At 37.7% G+C, this 14,329-nt stretch overlaps 1 protein-coding gene across 3 annotated transcripts in view; it reads right to left on the reverse strand.

Annotated features, from left to right (window-relative positions):
* The window catches only part of LOC127500986 (ephrin type-A receptor 7-like), a 116,775-nt gene that overhangs the window by 76,330 nt on the left and 26,116 nt on the right, over positions 1 to 14,329 (reverse strand). For 2 of the 3 annotated variants that reach the window (XM_051872656.1, XM_051872657.1), the window contains exon 3: positions 13,330 to 13,999. In XM_051872656.1, coding sequence (XP_051728616.1) covers positions 13,330 to 13,999 — 670 coding nt within the window. Of the gene's footprint in view, positions 1 to 8,237; positions 9,099 to 13,329; positions 14,000 to 14,329 lie in introns of those variants that run through there. The other variant, XM_051872658.1, reaches the window with a different exon arrangement.

Consider the following 14,329-nt stretch of genomic DNA (forward strand, 5'->3'; position numbering starts at 1 on the left):
TACGCTCATATACTGTACGCTCATATACTGTACACTCATATACTGTACACTCATATACTGTACACTCTCTCACTGTACGCTCATATACTGTACGCTCATATACTGTACGCTCATATACTGTACACTCTCTCATACTGTACACTGCTGCAGACATCTGCTCGACACCAGTGTTTTCCCAGCAGCACTCCAGTCTCTTTTCCCAGGGCGAAGCAGTGCGGTCCGATTCCCCCCGGATTCATTCCCACTGGAACTCCATGTCTGTGGTATTTTACCACTGATCTAGAATCAGACTTTTAACAAGTACACAACACTACATTGGAAGCACTTAATCAAACGGAAGACAGATCTCAAGTCAGCTTTAAACCTCAGTACGAGGGCTGAATTACTGAAAAAACTTATCTAAAGGGGTCCTGAAAAATGAGGGGAAAAATGCATATTTAAAATATAAAACGTAAAATATAAAACGTATAGCAGAGCTCAACCAGTCTAGAGCAGTGAGTTTTTGTTCTTTGTCTTTTATGGTTTGATTAACATTAAAGACACAGACAGCAGCAGCTTTATTAGGCTGCTGTCACTTTAAGAGCTGCACTGATCCAATATACTGATACACCTCGTTTTCTTTCTCTACTGTTTACATTCACTTAAGACATAACTGACTATGTTTCACAGGCATACTTGTCTATACTGGCATTTTGACAATTTTGTGTGAATTTGTTCAAGTGCAAGAAGACACGAAAGAGAGCTCGATTTAATAGGCTGTTCACGCACTGTCTGAGAGACAGCTTTCTGGTATCAGAGTATTTTAATGAGTATGAGTACAGTATCGGGCTGATCATGATACTGGTATCGGTGCATCCCTAATACAGGTAGCACAGGTATATATACAGTACACTAAGTGCTGGGTCTCATGGGAACAAAAAGAAATCATAAAACACATGAAATATGACTCTTTCAAGATCTTCAGAAAGCCTCTTCACAATGTTGAGCTCTGGTTCTATCAGTCATTCATGAGACGCTCCCGCTCAGCTTTAACCTCTCTGGTTTTGTAGTCGGAGCACGAGTGATCCAGTCAGACGCTGATATGAGATCAGCTCTCGGCTATGAATGCAATACAGAAGACACGGTCAAAGCAAAAGGAATTCCAAATCTAAGGTCAAGTGTAAAATTGAAGAGAGATCATGTATAGTCTGGGGACAGCACAGATCTCCAGCCAGCCATCAGTTGTGTGTAATTAAACTTTAAGAGCCGAGAGCGGAACAGAGGTGTTCAGCCTGGTTACTTTAACAGCCGGCCGAGGGCTGATTGCGGCCCTCATAAAGCCGGAGAGATTTACCCTCACCGCAGGAGCCATGAAGATCATTAGTCCCCAGAGAAAGCGGTCATCCATCTGAATCAGCTCACGCTGGACATCAACACACGTGTCTATGAAGATATTATCTTTACCGTCCTATAACGCTTCATGAGGATGGATGAAGGTGTCAGTGTGTGCGTTTGAACACACAACATCAAAATCACGTTTGTGTGTCTGTGGCAGAACTATAAAACACACCATCTGTTTCACTATTAAAGGCGTTATATCATAAAAACACAATTTTTTCTTGCTCCGTTTGAATAAAAGAGTTTGATTAATTATATAGATATATCCGCTAACATTCACAGCTCGATCACGAGTCCAACCAGACCTTTAAATTAAGTGTTTACATGCAAAATTTTACACCAATTATGCTTAATAACCCAAACTTCACACCTCAAAATGGTTTATGTCCATTCAATGTTATGACTTTGACTTTATTCTGTTTATATTTGACATTGAAAACGTTCAGCAGCTCGACTCTCTCTGATGAGCAACAACTGTGACGGTAGCCAATCACAACAGAGCTCATTTACATAAACTAGAGCATATCAAATGTCACGTCAAACTAATTTAGTATAGGTTTTAGGGAAAGAAACATATAAAAGATGATGATTTAACACAGTCATAACCACCAAAAACAAGAGCAGCTGAATATTTGCTTTCATACTTGATAACTAATATTAAGGGGGGGGAAATTAAATGATAATAAAAAATAAATAAAATGATAAAAGTTTTTTTTTTTTTTTTAACTAATGCTACTTTGACAAAATAATCAGTACAATAAAACTGACAGCATGGGCAGGTCGAATTACATGCTAATCCTGGGAAACCAAAAAAAAAAAAAAAAAAGAATATAAATAAAGAAAAATATAAATGTGCAAAATGAATTATTGACAGCAGACAAGTGTATCAAGTGTATCATATTATTATTATAAATATATTTAATATTAATCTATTGTCCCTTTATATGGAGACTGTTTATATAAAATAAATGGTCCTACTTAATATTAAGCGTCTTTAACTACATACATGATTTTATCATATAATTACAGCTGTTAAAGACACCTAATATAAAGTTCAACCAAATAAATAAACACAAATAAAAATTCACCCTTGTATCGTTTCAAACCTTCATGCTGTTATTTTTCTACGGAAAACAAAAGGAGAGTTTTGAAGCATCTTCACACAGCTGGTGAGTTTGAGCAAATCATGAGAGAATTTTCATTTCTTTGGCGGTCTATTACTTTAAAACAATCATTACTTCACGGTTTAAACTCAAATATGATCAAACAAACATGAAAAAAAATGTATTCAAAATATGAAGCTAGCTTTATGGATAGATACTCATCAAAGTGTGAAATGAAGACAGAAAGTGACAAATTACGATGAAAAGATAGAGCAAGTGAAAACAGAGAGAGAGACAGAGCAACTGTTACACGCTTTTTCTGCTATTACTTCTGGGTATTATGTGTGAGTGGGCAGACGCAAGTGTGAGCACATATGGGCTCACATGAGAGCGTGTGTGTGTGTGTGTGTGTGTGTGTGTGTGTGTGTGTGTGTGTGTGTGAGTGTGAGTGTGAGTGTGAGAGAGAGAGAGAGAGAGAAAGAGAGAGAGAGCACCAAAAATACTTTTGAGGGACGCAGGTGGTGTTGGAAATGTCATCGGCTCCGTTTGGAGGGGGAGGGTTTGACACGCAGCAAACGACTACAAAATACAAAGGCAGGCGAGTGCCAGGAAAACTGCCAGACTGCAGTCCCTCAGCACTGAGAACAAGACAAACCTATCCTGACACTCCAGGATGATAAGACTACAGTGGAGAGTCTCGCCGGCACAGGTGGCAGATCCGTAAACACACTCGACGCTGTAGTGTGATACCTGAGGCAGGAGTGAAGACACAGACCTGCTGAATCACACCATCACAGCCTGACACTGTCCTAACCAGACGCGACGCCATCAGATTCCGGTGATAAGTGGTTTGTCTGTCCACACCAAACAACACATGACTACAAGATGTGACAAAATCAATCAAAAATCACAGCCAATCAGAAGAGTGTGTGGGCGGAGTCTCTCTGTAGGTGCACTGCACTCGCAACCAAATCAATCACAAAGTCACAGCCAATCAGAAGAGCGTGTGGGTGGAGCTGCATTATTATGCCGTGCAAACATAAACATTTGGCTTTCTGTGGTATTTTTGAATGTTGCTTTGCAAATTCTGCTTATATAAATAATGAATGTCACCAAAATAACATTATCTAGCTGGCTAACATAAACGGGGTTCTGTTGAAGATGTGACAGTCTTGGAAACGTCAGTAACAAATGGGTTGAAAATGATAAACAAATCAGTAATGTTGTATATCGAATGCCATCTACATCCAAAAGTGTTTAAAGCTGTAACCATTCCAGTTATTTAAAAACAATAAATTATTTGCTGTCATTTATTTTAAAAAGAAAATATCTGTGCATTTTTGTGACAAACACACAAACAAGTTTTTCCAAAAGCAGAAATTCAAACATTAATCTCCCTAAAAACAAGATCAGAAGATGAGACCAAGACCACGTTATACACAAGATCAAGACTCAAGACTAACACGAGTTAACATCAGGAAACTGAGATCAGTGATGGTGCAGATTAGATTTAAGCACTTGGATTATGCAAAAAATCACTCACACCGGCTGAAACACAGATTCACATTCTCACACAGCAGGTTCACAGGTTAAAAGCCACAGCAGCTTTGATAAATACAGTAAGAGATTATCAGGTCTGATCCTGCAAACAGCTCTTCACCCGTTCCTCAGGACAGACTGACTGCAGCACGCGGGTCAAAGAGAAATGTTCTGGGATCAGACCAGGAGTGCGGCGAGTCACCTTCACATCTCGTCAGACAAACATGGGATCGTTTCAGACTCCTGCTGGCACTTCTGGAAATCTTAACCGAACTTAACTAAGGGAAGATGTGCGCATGAAAGAACCTGTGTGGCTCCCGTGGGAAAAGATGTCTTGGAACACTCAAAAACAGCTGACGAGGAGTTTCAGGAGGAGCATGAAGATCTTCATTAACTGAGGGAATCTGAGAACACACTGTCACCTCACACACACTCACACTCATTCACCTTGACCAGAACGCTTATAAAATAGGTGGGCAGATGCTGCTAATGCTAATCCTGATGGTGTTAGGTGCAGCGTTCCAAAGCTAGTGAGCTGCCTACAGAGGGAGCATCTGAGGGCATCGTATGTTAATGCAGGCAACTTTGCAGTGCAATCCCAGAATGCATTGCAGTGAACATGAAAACAAATCCAGATGGCAGATGAAACGAGAGAACTATCTCATTCAGAATCAGAGTGAGATTTATTGCAGAGTATGAGGAATTTGTCTTATTTAGTAAAAGATGTGAATAAGATTAATGTTTATTCTTGCACGTCAAGCAATTACAGTTCTGTTTACCATATCTGATGCATGTGTGTTTATGAATGTTTATACATCAATAAAATCATAAACCGAATCTGTTCATCACATACAGCGAACGATTAACCTCCGCTCAGTTCATATGGATCACGTTTATAATGTCTTTATGAGCATCAATGTTTGGGTTGAATGAACTTTCAATGGAGGGACAGAAATCTTCTGGTTTCATCAACAATATCTTCATTTGTGTTTTGAATATTAATGAAATGGGTTTGTAATGATATGAGTGAGTGTAACTGATGACAATTTTAATCTTTGAGTAACAGCATGCTAAAAATCAAACTACTGAAATCAAGGAACGCTATTTGTGTGCCGTCTATGTAGAGCGCTCCAAATCAGTGACTTGTGAAGTGTCATGACAGTTGGGACGCTGCCTAAGAAGACACCTGCCTGTGTAGACAGTAGGCAGCGAGGAAGCTCACTGTGTTCTGGAGCAGAGATAATGTGTGTAATTTATGTATGACAGTCTACTGTGGTTACTGTCACAGTTTTGTAGCTCTGTGGAGAAATTAACCTGTTGAGATGTTTTTTTCCCCCTCGGTGAGCGTTTGTGTGAAAGAGAGACGACTAGATGGGCAGTGGAGGTTGAAGGTGACCCTGTGGCACAGATCCACGTCTGTTTGACCCAAGACACACACACACACACACACACACACACACATACACAAGCATGTGCCAGCAGACAAACGGCTCCATCAGCCCATGTTTCATATATGGTTGTGTGTGTGTGTGTGTGCGTGTGTGTGCGTGTGTGTGTGTGTGTGTGCTAACTGTACATCATTGTCCGTGATCAGCAGTCTCTCAGGCGAAAGTGTGAATGTTTAAAGCTGCAGCTCTGGAGATGATGAACACTAGTGAGTGTCCACGGGGGAGGAATCACACCGCCTGTACCAGATGGGCATCGGTGGCATGATGCCAACCAGAACAAAGACCGGGGTGCCAAGCCACAAACGGCTGGCTGTCGTCCGACACACACCCTACACACGCGCGCGCACACACACACACTAATCAACTCACACCCCTAAATACACACACACTAAATATACACACACTAATCAACACACACCCACACTAATCTACACACACCCCTACATACACACACACTAAACTACACACACCCCTACATACACACACACTAAACTACACACACCCCTACATACACACACACACTAAATGTACACATACCCCTACACACACACACTAATCTACACATCACACTGTACAGCAGCCGGTTAACACACACTGATGACTGTAAGCTAAATGAGGGTGTGCGTTTGTGTGCATGCATTTGTGTACTTGTGTGTGTGCGTGCGCGCGCATGTGTGTGAGTTTGTGTGTGTGCATGTGCATGTGTGCGTGAGTTTGAGTGTGTGTGAGTGCGTGTGGGAATGTGCGTGTGTGCAAGTTTGTGTGTGTGAGTTTGTGTACGTGTGAGTGTGTGTGTGTGTGTGTGTGTGTGTGTGTGTGTGTATGTTGTGTGTGTGTGCGCGTGCATGCGTAATCTGTGTATGTGCATGCATGTGTGTGCAAGTTTGTGTGTATGCGCATGTGCGTGAGTTTGTGCGCTTGTGTGTGCGTGTGCATGCAAGTTTGTCTGTGTGTGTGTGTGTGTGTGTGTGTGTGTGTGTGTGTGTGTGTGTGTGTGTGTTTGTTTTTGTGTGTGTGTGTGTCGTTGGCGTGAGTCTCCACTCTACAGTCAGATCTCAGCAGCTGCTGCAGTCTTAAGATTTTCCTAATTATACATCTGTGAGTTAAAACAGCACCTTTAATTAAACTACTACAGACACACACACACACACACACACACACACACACACACACACACAGTCACATGCTTACATGTCTAATTATGTTTTCTCCAGTCTTTCTCCCTGTCATCTGTTCTTCTCTTTCCTTCTTTACCTCATTTGTGTCATCTCTGTAATTACCCACAGTCCATCACCTTCATACACACTCACAGCTTTTCATTTTACCCTCAGAGTCCAGCTATAAATGACTCTTTCCCAAACACACTCAAAGCACTCGACCAATCACAACACACTGCTCCAGCCGACCAATCAGAGCACATTGTGCTTTTCAGAAGGAGGGGCTTCATAGAGACAGGAACTAAACAGAGCGTTACTGACAGACTGGGAAGAGAGGAGCTGAACAATGGAGAATATGAGGAAAATAATCAACATTCAAGCAGGAAAACCTGTTCTAGTAGAGCCTAAAAACAACATCAAGACTCTGTAAAAAGGCATAATATGATCTCAGATTTCAGCCTTATGGATGGACCGGACGGAAGTGATGTAGACACACACATTTGCATTCACAAACTATTTAACATGAAAACACACAATGGGTGTGTGAAAGCATATGGACTGCACTCGCTGGAACGTCACACTGCATCAGATCAGCTGCTCTCTGACACACACACACACACACACACACACACACACACACACACACACTGAATTACCCTCTTGTCTTCAGCATTTCGCCACTTTGTCCTCAAATGAAGCTTCCACTCACGCAGTTCTTCAGAGACAGATGAAGAGAGACGACCTCTTCTCATCTGATTCATTTAACTGAAAGCTTTGTCTTCACACAGAAACACACTGCAGATCTCAGACGATCATGTGGGCTTTTAACACGACTAAAACACTTCCTGTCTTCTCTTTTAAGTAAAACATGAAACATCATTCACAATCCATTTTCCTTACAAACCCTGACATTCCAATCCAGACAAGGCTATAGTTTTGTCGTCTGCAACTTTAAATGCTCGAGCTCTTTAAAGTGGATTTCTGATTGGCTGTCAATGCTTTTAATCGATCATCAGCTGGAAATGTTCTGAAAGTGATTCAGATGAAATCTTTCCTGTTGTTATTGTTATAGCTGTGGTGTGGACAGAATGATTAATAAAACTTTACAGATACAGTTATATTATCGTCGTCAGTGTGAACAGCCCTGAACACAGGATTCTTAAATGAGGAAAAAAAGGACCAGACTTGATTTTGTCTAAAATTAATTATATCATAAAATGTTGGCATTACATACAGTGCCCAACTAAAATGGAGTTTGCTAAAAATTAAATAAATAAATAAATAAATAAATAAATAAATAAATAAATAAAATTAAAATATATATTTTTTTTAAAAAAATAAAAAATATATATATTTTATTTTTATTTTTAAAATATTTTTATTTTAAATTTTATTGCAAATGAATGCACAAATTTAATAAAAAAAATTATAAAAAATATAAATAAAATAAAAAAATAAGAAAATAAAAATAAATATTAAAATTAAAAATTAAAATTAAAATATTTTTTAAAAAATAAATTAAAAAATATTTTATTTTTAATATTTTTATTTTTATTTTATTTTCAAATTAATGCAAAAAGTAATAAAATAAAATTAATGAAAATAAAATAAAATTAATAAATAAATAAAACAAAAGAACGAACAATAAGAATGAACAAAAAAATACTTGAATTGTAGATGAATTACAATTATTTAGAAAGTAAATAGTGAATTTTGAGTTCATGTTGACTTGAAACCTTTAAATGTTAGATTACGGACAAACTGATGGACAAAACAGGGAAAATATCCACAAATCGTTCTGCTCAGTGTTAAACTGTAATGATTAGACTTCATGCGATTTATCAGAATTTGCATTTATGACCGACTGAACATAAATCAGAAATAGTGCTCCAGTAACCCCTAAATCCTTTCCTGCATTTCAGACAGAACACAAGCCCACAGCGGCCTGCAAATAATTAAATGTGATGCTTCACGGCCTCACACACACACACACACACACACACACTCCTGTCAAGTGCAACCTCTCCAGACACAATCAACATCTACTCATGGCCTGAGTCAATACTATCGAGCCATTTAGTTAAAACACACTCACTCCTGCACACACACACACACACACACACACACACACACACACACACTGATGCCGACACATAAATCATACTCACACTCTTCAGGAGTGCCGTTCATTCTTCACTCATTAACATCACTTCCTCTCTCTCACACACACACACACACACACGAGTGTGTGTTGAAAAGTGCCGCCCCACAGCACACGGTGAGCGGACGGATCCAGAGTGCTTGAAGAGTTTAGTGAAGCATCAGAGCTGATCAATAGCTGTGAGTCTCATCATCTCATCAGCATTCAGCCGAGAGTCCAGCTGACGCCAGTGACACTCCACCTTCCCTTCATCCCTCGCTCCTCCACTCCTCCTCATCCCTCCATCCCTCCACTGGACTTCTGCTCCGTCCCTCTACGGATTAATGAATGAATACTTTGTTATTCTGTAGATTTATGTCATTTTTTTGGTTGTTTTGCTTCTTTTACTGACAGAGAGACTCAGGAAATGATGAAGGGAGAAGAACAGGATCAGGAAACGTTGCAAGCCAGCAGTACCATGGTACAGTGTTGCTATCACAAAAGAAAACTATGTAATTAGATATATACCATGGTACTGAAATTAATGTACTGATGGTATTTTAATGATAATAAAACACGGTAGTACCATGGACCTAATTATTATTATTATTTATAACTACAATTATTATTAATATTAATATAAATAACAACAACAATAACATTTTTTATTATTAAACATGTTTTATGAGCTTCAATAATATAATATAATATAATATAATATAATATAATATAATATAATATAATATAATGATTATCAGGGTAGTGATGCAGTATTACCAAACTTTTTTTGGGGGGGGGGGAGGATATGCTAATAAATAAATAAATAAATAAAGTCTATTTGACCGGCTGCTGTTGAAGCATCATTGCTTACTGCTCTTATCTTTCATTGTTGTTTATAATTAATTTATTTAATTATTTGGGGAAAAAACTGAATAAATATTTACTTAACTGAGAATTTCTTAAAAGCAACATTCTTGATTGCTTGAATTTAATTTGTTAATATTAAAATAAATAAAGTAGAATGTTCAAAGAATGTTCACATCAGACTTTCATTTTGATATCAAATTCTGAAATGTGTTTCTCCACAATCAGAGAACATGCAATAAACACTGCGTTCTGTATCGTTCACTCTCTGTTTACCATCTTCCTCCGTCTCTCTCTCTCTCTCTCTCTCTCTCGGGTCTCATCCAATCTGTCCTTCACACACTCCTCAGCTCCTGCCTGCTCTCTGATTGGCTGTCTGTGTTTCTCTTCCTCTGTCATTGGACGTGTGAAATCCTGTTCATCTTTGGCCTTTGAATCCTCCTCTCTTCTGAGAGACATGACAAGTCTTTTCTCTGATGTGGTAACACCATTTACACACACACACACACACACACACACACACACACTTCCAACAAAGAGCATGTGGGCACAGCTAAACACTCAAAGAGACAAAGAAATCTGAAAGAAATCCTCCTCAGATGAGGTTTTTTGACTGTTTTAACAAAGTTCCTGTCGGTGGTATTAGTCAGCAAGTTTTAAGAGACTCCCACAGACACTCTTGATGATGCTGAACTTGTTTTTAACATTCCTTTAAAACAGTTTGATGAGTATAAACTTGTTGAGTATAAAGAAAATCAAAGCGTCCAGTTTGAATGGATTCTGAAGGAATGTAAGCAGCAGTGAGGGATGTGAATACAGCGCTGCCTTGACCTGCATATCTGCATATTTCTGACAGAGACGATCAATAAACGGTCATTGAGGATGATACCGTACGAGTGTGAGCGCTGGTGACACAAACGAGGTGAAACAGGAAGTCAGGGAAAGCTGTGTCGCTCACACTGAGAGGAAGTGTGTGTGAGTGCCGTGAGTCTCTCTCTCCCACGTCTGATGAAGATCATCTGGACCAATCACAGAGCTGAGATGATGAAGACTGACACAAGCATGAAGAGAGGGACTGAGAGTCAGAGACGTGAAATAAGGACACAAACCCATGAAACAGCTCATTAAATACTGTGGTGATACGAAGTCATTACATGACAATACCATGGTAGTTTGAAACATATACCATGGTACTAAATGATCCATACACCATGCATCCATGCATTTAAACCACTGTGGCAGTACCATGGTACAAAGCTGGTATCACAAAAGAAAATCATGGTAATTAAATATAAATTATTATTTATCATGTATTTTCATGATTATTATATTATATTATATTATATTATATATATTTTTGACCTCATAAATTATAATGATGATGATGATGATGATGATGATGATGATGATGATGATGATGATATTGATATTATATTATATAAAAATTAATATAATATAATACTAATACTAATGATAATAAATTAATAATAATAATAATAATAATAATAATAATATAATAATAATAATAATAATATAATAATAATAATAATAATAACAATAATAATAATAATAATAATAATATTATTATTATTATTATATTATTATTGTTATTATTATTATTATATTATTATTATTATTATTATTATTATTATTATTATTTATTATTATTATTTAAATTGTTTTATATTCCAAAAAAATCAGTATGTTTATGTATATTATATTACATAACAATGAATATATTATATCATATCATATTATAATGTTAAATTGTTATATTATTATATGTAAATATTTTTGACCTCATAAAACATGTTTGATGATGATTATGATGATGATGATGATGATGATGATGATGATGATGATATTATATTATATAAAAATGAATATAATATAATAATACTAATGATAATAATAAATTATTATTATTATTTATTATTTAAAGTGTTTTATGAGATTAAAAAAAAATCTGTATATGTATATTAATTTACATAAAAATGATTATATTATATTATATTATATTATATTATATTATATTATATTATATTATATTATAGGCTCCTTTAAAAATAATATTATATTATATTACATTTGAAACATTAGTGCTGTCAAACAATTAATCATGATTATTCGCATCCAAAATAAAAGTTTGTGTTTGCATAATATATGTGTGTATACTCTGTTTATTTATTATGTATATATAAATAGACACACATGCTTGTATATATTATAATTATATATAAAATGTTAATATTTATATATAATATAAATTATATTATATATATTTATATTATATATTAATATAAATATTATATAAACACAATATAATATTATGTAAACACAAACTTTTATTGTGGATGCGATTAATTGTTTGACAGCACTATGAAATTTAAAGGAGCCTATCCAAAAAATAAAAAATAAATAAATAAATAAATGTCTATAAGTTTATATATGGCATCTTTCAAAAAAAAGAGCTTCAGGTTTACAAACTACAGCAATTTTAGCCAATATGTATTTGTACTTAAGTTTACGTCGCCCCCGTGTCACATGCTCTTAGTGATTTATGATTCATTAACAACAATAACAAAATAAAGACACAATGCAGGGTCTGTGTAACAGCCTGTCGCTGTACGTGTGAACTGACTACAACTCCCACACTGCATCACACAATTCTGCAAGATGGCCTGTGAAATATCACACTGACAAACACACACACACACACACACACACACCATGTCCTGTAGCGGTGTTTAATGACGCAGTGACACACAGCTGTAGTGGGAGGAGAGATCAGTGACAGACAGCGCTGACGTGTGTCTGACCTCCTGAAGAGAAACTGATCCAGTGACTGTTAATGTCGCCGACCCGCGTCAAACCAACACACAGCTGGAGCTTCAAACCCATCATGTGACGCATCTAAAAATGACATCTGACCAAATCCTCCACCTTCCAAAGGAAATTTGGGTTTACAGAAAACAAGAAAACTGTCATCATTTACTCACCCTCACGTCAGTCCAAACCCGTATGAGTTTATTACAGTGAAAGCAAAAGATTTTCAAAGAATATCCTCGCTACTTTTGAGACATTGAGAAAACACATATGAAGTTATCATAGACTTGCGAGAGCCAAAATTAACTTCTTTTATTTTTGAGTCCAGTTCAACAAAATGGTCAGAATGATTCATTTTCAAGTGACACTGAACTGGTTCAGCTCACTGATTCAATGATTCGCTTGTCATGGTTAACAGATTTTCCATGAATAGTTCATTTCTGTCATCTGACTTTTAAATCTAATCTTTAGGTCAGCTTTCGCATCAAAAGAATGCTTTGATTTGACCACTTTGTAACATTGTAGTCTTGAGTTTTCTTCACAATATTCCTCATTTGAATAATTCATACGCAGAATAAAGGGGCGGGGCCTGGTTGAGTTAGTTAGTAGTGTGTTGAAACTGGCGGTTATGGTAAGGGGCGGGACATTTCCCAAACACCAATCACAACACACTGCTCCAGCCGACCAATCAGGGCACATTGTGCTTTTCAGAAGGAGGGGCTTCATAGAGACAGGAACTAAACAGAGCGTTACTGACAGACTGGGAAGAGAGGAGCTGAACAACGGAGAATATGAGGAAAATAATCAACCTGTTCTAGTAGAGCACAAAAACAACATCAAGACTTTGTAAAGTTTTTAATGGGAGAGTGTCTTACCCTCACAGCTGCTGTGTCCCTCCTCATATCCAGCGCTGCAGCTGCATTTCCCGATCGGCACCAGCCATTCCCCTTCAGCGCTGCAATGCATTCTGGGAGGACTGTCCGTGTCCACCTCAGAGTTATTCACGCAGGACCCTCTCACCTCCACCAGAGTAGAGAACGCAGCTTCGGCTACCGTATCCGGGAACACTGCTAAATTCTGCACCGTGGACAAGCATCGTTTGTAGTACACTCTCACGGAAACCAGCGCGACGCACGCGCCCACGTCCTGGAAGGCCAGATGGAATCCTTTACGGTTGAGATGTCCTATCTCACGGACTTCGGTGTTAAGTTTCATCTTACGCTCTCCCAAATCGCCCTGCGTGAAACTTTCATCCGCAGCAATGGTGTCGATTTTGCTGTAGCGGTCTTCACGGGTGACGCGGCCCAGGTCCCAGTCGGACTCGGCGTAGAGGAGATTGAAGGTCTCCTTACAGCTGCCGGACACGCCTGGGATGCTGTTGCAGTCTCGCAGGGTGAACTGCAGCTCGATGAAGATGCGCTGGCCGCCCTGCCGCCATATCCAACCCGTCTGGAGCCAGTTGTTCTGACTGGGCTCCATCACGTTGCATACTTGATATGTGCGAATGGGCTTGTATTTCTCATCCACACCGCTGATTTCCTCCCACTGAAATGAGAAGAGTGAGAAAAAAAAAAAAAGATGTGAATAAAAACCAAGGACTCTAGATGGTAATATTGATTGCAAAGCTTTTTTTTTTTTTTTGTCCTTTATCCATTAACATTGGTTAAATGCCAAAGGATTAAAATGAAACAAAATAACAAAATAAAATAACTACACTTTCCATGGGCTGCACCAACTTTTTCACAGTGCTCTAAGAATCAAGGTCTCTAAGATCATAACATTCACTGCAAAACAATTTTGGCCTTTTATCTATTAATACTGGAACAATAAATAAAATAAAATAAAATAAAAAAATAAAATAAAATAAATAATATA

Source organism: Ctenopharyngodon idella, chromosome 19, assembly GCF_019924925.1.
Source record: "Ctenopharyngodon idella isolate HZGC_01 chromosome 19, HZGC01, whole genome shotgun sequence".
NCBI classification, from domain to species: domain Eukaryota; kingdom Metazoa; phylum Chordata; class Actinopteri; order Cypriniformes; family Xenocyprididae; genus Ctenopharyngodon; species Ctenopharyngodon idella.